Source organism: Gossypium raimondii, chromosome 8, assembly GCF_025698545.1.
Source record: "Gossypium raimondii isolate GPD5lz chromosome 8, ASM2569854v1, whole genome shotgun sequence".
Taxonomy (NCBI): domain Eukaryota; kingdom Viridiplantae; phylum Streptophyta; class Magnoliopsida; order Malvales; family Malvaceae; genus Gossypium; species Gossypium raimondii.
In genome coordinates, this window is record NC_068572.1 from 23,631,509 (window position 1) to 23,637,676 (window position 6,168).

The 6,168-nt window shown below is 31.0% G+C and overlaps 1 protein-coding gene across 1 annotated transcript; it reads right to left on the minus strand.

Annotated features, from left to right (window-relative positions):
• Nucleotides 1-2,361: 2,361 nt before the first annotated feature.
• Nucleotides 2,362-3,775, minus strand: LOC105793592 (protein RGF1 INDUCIBLE TRANSCRIPTION FACTOR 1). The gene is made up of 4 exons (XM_012622478.2): nucleotides 3,665-3,775; nucleotides 3,316-3,561; nucleotides 3,097-3,237; nucleotides 2,362-3,000 (listed from the first exon to the last, which is right to left on the minus strand). The coding sequence occupies exons 1-4, from the start codon at nucleotides 3,674-3,676 to the stop codon at nucleotides 2,632-2,634; spliced, it is 768 nt and encodes a 255-aa protein (XP_012477932.1). The 5' UTR covers nucleotides 3,677-3,775; the 3' UTR covers nucleotides 2,362-2,631.
• Nucleotides 3,776-6,168: the final 2,393 nt, after the last annotated feature.

The following is a 6,168-nucleotide window of genomic DNA, read 5'->3' on the forward strand; positions in this document are numbered from 1 at the left end:
TTTGACTAAAACGCCGGTAAAGGATACCTTTTGCGGCGTTTTTATATAGAAACACCGCTAAATTTCTCATTTTTTTATGTCTTACATTTAAATAATTAATTATCTATTTATTTATCAAATACATAATTACCTACTTATTTATTTGTTTATTTATTTATACCAAGATTATTTTGGTCCTATTATACAAATTAAATAATTAATAACTATATATATATATATCCATATAAATCCATATATATCAAAAAATCAAATGGTTAGGGTTAAATGTTTTAAATATACAAGTATTAATAATTAATTGTATCATTTAACAAGTCTCAAATTATAAATTAACCAATCAATCGACATGCATAAACTGATCATCATGATCTACCTATTATAATATTCAATATATTAAATTTATTCTGGATCTATTTTACAAATATATAAGAACATATATATTTACCATAAAAAATAATCAAAAACTATTATTAATCTAAATTAAACCCTAACATGACCGTTGAAACCCTAAATCTCAAACCCCTAAACCTCTAACCCCTAAATTAACCTTAAATCCCAAACCTTAAATCTATACCACGTACTCCTTAAAATACCGTCCATAAAAAAAATTCCCTAAATCTTTAATATATATAATCATAAAATATAGTCAAAATCGATTAAACAATAATTAATTGTTAAAATATATTTTGTATAAATTGGTGTTTTATATTAATTCCTTTTATTTATTTAGTCGAACACTACTACCAAAATTTATTACTCTTATAAAAGTTAATTCTATTTTTAATTTATTCTTTACAATACAACAATTTAAGTTTTATTATATTTCATTTTATTCATAATTTAATATATTTTCTCTCGTAAAGTAGTTTAAATCAACTGTGATTGAAAATTAGTAATAAATAGTTAGTCATTATATATATCGACTTCTCTTTAATAAAAACTTTTGTATTAATCAATATTATTTGTTAATTATAATTTAAATGTAAATTGTACCACTATATAATAAATAGAACAAAATATTAATTATTTCAACTTATATAAGATTTTTTTACTATTAGCGACGCTTCGGCAAAAACACCGCTAAAGGTAAATGCATTAGCGACGCTTACACAAAAGCGCCTCTAAAGGCCACAGCATTAGCGGCGCACAAACAAAAATGCCACTAAAGGCCAACCATTAGCGGCGCTTAGTTAAAAACGCCGTTAAAGGCTAGAGAATTAGCGGCGCCCAGATAGAAACGCCGCTAAAGATCCGAGCATTAGCGTCGCTTTTACAAAAACGCCGCTAAAGGGCGCTTTATATAAAACGCCGCTAATTCCTACTTTTACCGGCACTTCTGTGAATATGCCGCTAATGCTCCATTTGTAGTGGCGCTTTTGTTCCAAACGCCACGAAAAGTGCCGCTAAAAGCCTATTCTGGTGTAGTGAGATATCAAATTATGCCAAGAAGTATAGAGATTAAATCTTAAATTTGAGTTAGCATAGGGATCAAAACTAGCATTTGATCATTGGTATATAATTTAAAAAAAATAGATGAAGCATAATTGAAATATAACCATTATCCTATAAAGTAAAAAAAAAAAAAAAGAAAAAAAAAGAGATTTAGATGAGTGTCATGCAAGAAGGCGATGCATTATAAAAATTAAAATTGAGTTATTAAATTATATAAAAGAAAATAAAGTATAGATCAGGCGCAAAGTTAAGAAAATTTGTTGGAGAGTTGAAATTAAATTGTAATTTTAAGATAGTAAAATATAATTTTATTATTTAAATAATTTATATTTTATAATTTTAAAGGATTAAATTAAATTTTATTATTTTTAAAAAATACTAATTTAAAATTTAAAAATCTATATAAAAAAATTTCAATTTGAGGGTCGAATCTTAAAACTAAAATTAAGTTCAACTGTTGTTATATAATTAAAAAAAAAGATAAAGAGCGTGTGCTTGGTTAATATTTCGTTTCTCTCAAGTACTAGTAGCCTGATAACTAGTTTTTGAGAGTGGTAGGGTTTTTGACTGGTCAAAAAACTAAATTACTCTCCGTCCACGAGGAAATTGTGTGAAGAAAATCTCAGACTTTTAATCTTCCATTCCATTCTCTCACGACACTTGAACAATTTCTTACAACATCCTTCATCACACATGAGACCTTGAGAGGGTCGATATCGAGATTTATTTATAAGACTATTTCCCATGCATCCATCCATCCTTCAATCATCTTTCGTTAGCCTTAATTAGAAGCTAGCTACCTCTTCACAGGCTTAATAATATAACAATATAGTTCTCCAATTCATTAATAAATAAATATAGGAAAACGTTAATCAATAAAAAATCTTCAACCAATGCAGATAATCACACGGATTTAGTAAACCAATAAATATAAATAATGGTATAGTTACGAGAAAAAGAAGAAATTGTACCAACACTTAACTTGGAACTGGGAATCACGTGATGCCATTAATTAAGACAAAACCCCCCGACCAAGTGACTAAATTAATTTGAAAAGAGAGACAGACAGAGCCTTATAGCATTTTGAAACTAATGATTCAGTCCAAAATTAAAAAAGTAGACCAAAAAATTTGTAATTTGAACTCTTTAGGGTTATGATTATTTTCTAAGTTTTTGTTTTTGCTAACATAGAGGAGATCTCTGGGGAATGCCTTTTCTTCTACTCATGCTTGTAGCCATGTCCTCATCAGACACCTTGGAAGCTGATCTTCCGCACAAATACAGCCCACTTCTCTTCTTCCTCACAATCTGGTGCTGACCAGAATTGTATGCCATTGCCATTGCCATTGCCATTGCCATGCTGGTGTTGTCTGACCCTGACGACAAGCTTTGTGGCTCATTGCTATCCACTACTGTCGAATGTGGTGTCTCGTTTGTCATCTCATCCTCTCCCATGTCTTGTGGAATCAGAAAGTCAGGGCTGAGTGTCAAGGTATTGCATGTCCTTAAGAATGGTGTGAGGTCTTTGTAGTGTTTTACCACAAAATCCACCTGATAATTAATAATTCAGTTCTAAAAGGTTAAACCTCATTTCATTGCATGCTGCTGCTGATCAGTATTAACATTAGGTTAGATTAGAGTATATACCTTGCAGCTCAGAGAGCAATGGATAAAAGGGTCTTGAAGACTTCTGTCACAAGAAGTACAGTAGTTTCCAGCGCCTTTGAATTGTCTGTTTTGAGGCCTCTTCTTGATGAACACCACTTTAGCACTGTTAATAGTATATGCCTGACCCAATTCAAGTCATAATCATCAGTTACCAACTCTGAGCTGAAAGGCAAACTCTAAGTGAAATAATGAACTAACCTGAACATTAGAGCAATCGATAAGCTTCTGAACATCTTCCAATCTGACAACATCATGATAGACGTAGCGACGAACCTGCAGAAGCCTGTGAAAGCGATGTGAGGGTATGCAATGAGGGCAGATACTGATGCAACAATCCAAGCAGCACACGTTCTTTTCATTCTTCTTTGCTGTCTCATGGTAACAACACCCCACGAAGAATTTTTGTGTGTACAGTGCTTCTAACCATGCAGGCTTTTCAATTCCCTAACCCACCAACATCAAAAACAATCAATATCCAATTCAACCGCAAAAGCCAATAACAATTTTGATAGACAAAAAATAAAAGAAAAGAAAAGAAAAGACAAACCATGATCACCATAAAACAACAGATTCTTCTCCTTGTGCAGTAGTGTTTATCAAGACAGTGGGTCTGACAGGAGAGAGAGAGAGTGAGAGAGAGAGAGGGGGGGGGGTGATGGTGATGGTGATGAGAGTATTTATGGAGGTTCACAAGGAAGAGAAAGAGGTATATATTAATTCCTTGAAATACACTACATTTTGTCCATAGGTGGGATTAGAGTTAGTTTAAATTTTGCTATTAATCTTTCTGAACTTGATATTATAATTTGGTGATTTTTAATTTATATTTTAAATATTAAAATTTTAGTCACGATCAAAGTGTAATTAATAAATTTATTAAGTTAAATTTTATATTTTTAAATATGATATTATAAATTTATTATCACATGTGTAATGTCATGGTAGCTTGCTAGGTTCATATATCATTCATAAAAAGTTAATTAATAAATTTAACTGCAGTAGTTTTATGAAGACTAAAATCTCAAAATTTAAAAATGTATAAAGACTAGGAAAGATCTAATCAGAGAATATGAATTAAGTCTGCAACTTTATACATTATACATGACTAATAATATGATTTAATCAAAGAATTTTAATTGATACTATTTAAAGAAATTTAATTGATACTATTCAAAGTATAATGTATAATAACAATATTTGACATTACAATAACATATGGGCTAATGAGGGGAAATCGGGAAATGGAGAAGGGAGATAAATAAGTAAAGATAGTAGGAGAACGTGGGTTGTGTTTCCATGTCTCCCATAATACACCACCCCTTTTCAACTAATTTTTTTTGGGGTTATATGACCTTGGCTTAAGAGCTCCCTTATTTCTCTACTAAACTAAATTAAAATATGCACCTCTTGATTTTGGTCATATGATTATACTCTCTGATTGGTGTAAAGAGTTGGCTCTTTTGCTGCCAACAATTCATGAAATTAAACAAAAACATAAATTAATATATAAGTAGAAATTAGAACTCCAAAAAAACACTTACCACCGACTAGGATTGATTTATCAAGCGATGAGCTTGAGCTTCATATCAGAAAAGCAACTTGTAAGAATATACAGGCGTGACCAGCTAGTTAAAAAAAAACCCCACAATTTAAAAAAAATATATTAACAGTACTAATAGCACACCTTTTTCTTGGAAACATGACATATATAAATGTTGTTTTTGCTTAACACATTCTCTCAAATTTGCTATGAACCATGGGCATGACTTGAAAGGTAAGTAAATAGTGCAGGCGATGAGAATGTGAGTCCAAGGATTGAGTGAGTGTAAGAAAATTTCAATTAGGAGGTGGTAACTAAGGTGGAACGGCAAATGAAAGAGGTAAAATAAGAAAAAAGAAAACCAAAAGATTCTGAGTTCCAGGCCATGTAATGTAAAATGTGCAAGTTGCAGTGTTATACACAACCAAGCATCCTTGTAAATGGGGAAATCTTTGACACGACCGAGGACCAGGATCCAATCACATTCATTTTATGTTTCTTTTACTTTTTCAATTTTAATTTCAAATGTTTAATTTATAATTGGATTATCTGCCTATACATATTTCTTTAAACCAATTCATTACAAAATCTTGGCATCAGTAAAGTTTTTATTTCGCAAAACACAAACATCAGTTGTTTTAGATATAGCAACCTAATATGTTAAATTTTGATATAGAGAAATTTAGGTGTTAGGGAATTGGTATGGTAATACATGGAGGTGATTAGAGGGTAAATTCCATTAAATCGTATAGTTTCCATTGCAGCAGCAGAGGGAGACAAGTTGGGGGAAAGCAACACGGTTTTTTGGGATTCAAACATGGGCAACATAAACATTCAACTGCTCCACTAATCAGCAGATTATTATTAGCTTGGACAGACAAACAGCACTAGACAAAGACACTCGACTCATATGGTCTAATTTTGGATTATTAATTAATTAGTTTTTACAAATTTTGAGGTCATATGACCTGCCTGCTTAGTTTTTTGCCTTTAAGCTCCATCCAAGAGCTAACCTTGGGGTTTGCTGCCCTTTTAGTCTTTAATTAAAACCTCCTAATATTGTAAGCTCACCACATCACCAATGCATATAAAACAGGGTAGGCTTTGATTAATTACTTCTTTAATCTTCTCTAGGAAACTTCAAACTTATTTACAGCCTTGCTAGGATTAGCTTAATATAATGGAAATCCCATTCTTAAACCAAAATATCCTCCAATTTTCAGTCTAATTTCAATAAACCAAAGAAATTGTTTATTCAGGCAATTGCTACTTTTTATAAGGGTTAGCGTAAGGAGATATTCAAAGATGGAACTAAGACTATTGTGATGAACTCAAACCTTAGAAAGTGCTCCGCCTACAACTTAGTCAACACACAATTGATACTTAAGGTGTGTTTTAAATGAAGATATAATTAATAATAAATACTTGAAATTAGTATAAATAATTTATAATAAATATTAAATATAGTAGGTCTTCAATAAAAAAAATTAGATTATTTAAACGAGATTAAT

Excerpts from the sequence above, each read along its gene's own strand:
- LOC105793592 (XM_012622478.2), bottom strand. Across the intron at positions 3,238-3,315 it reads TCGATTGCTCTAATGTTCAG|GCATATACTATTAACAGTGC; the intron begins GTTAGTTCATTA and ends GAATTGGGTCAG. Across the intron at positions 3,001-3,096 it reads ATTGCTCTCTGAGCTGCAAG|GTGGATTTTGTGGTAAAACA; the intron begins GTATATACTCTA and ends ATTAATTATCAG.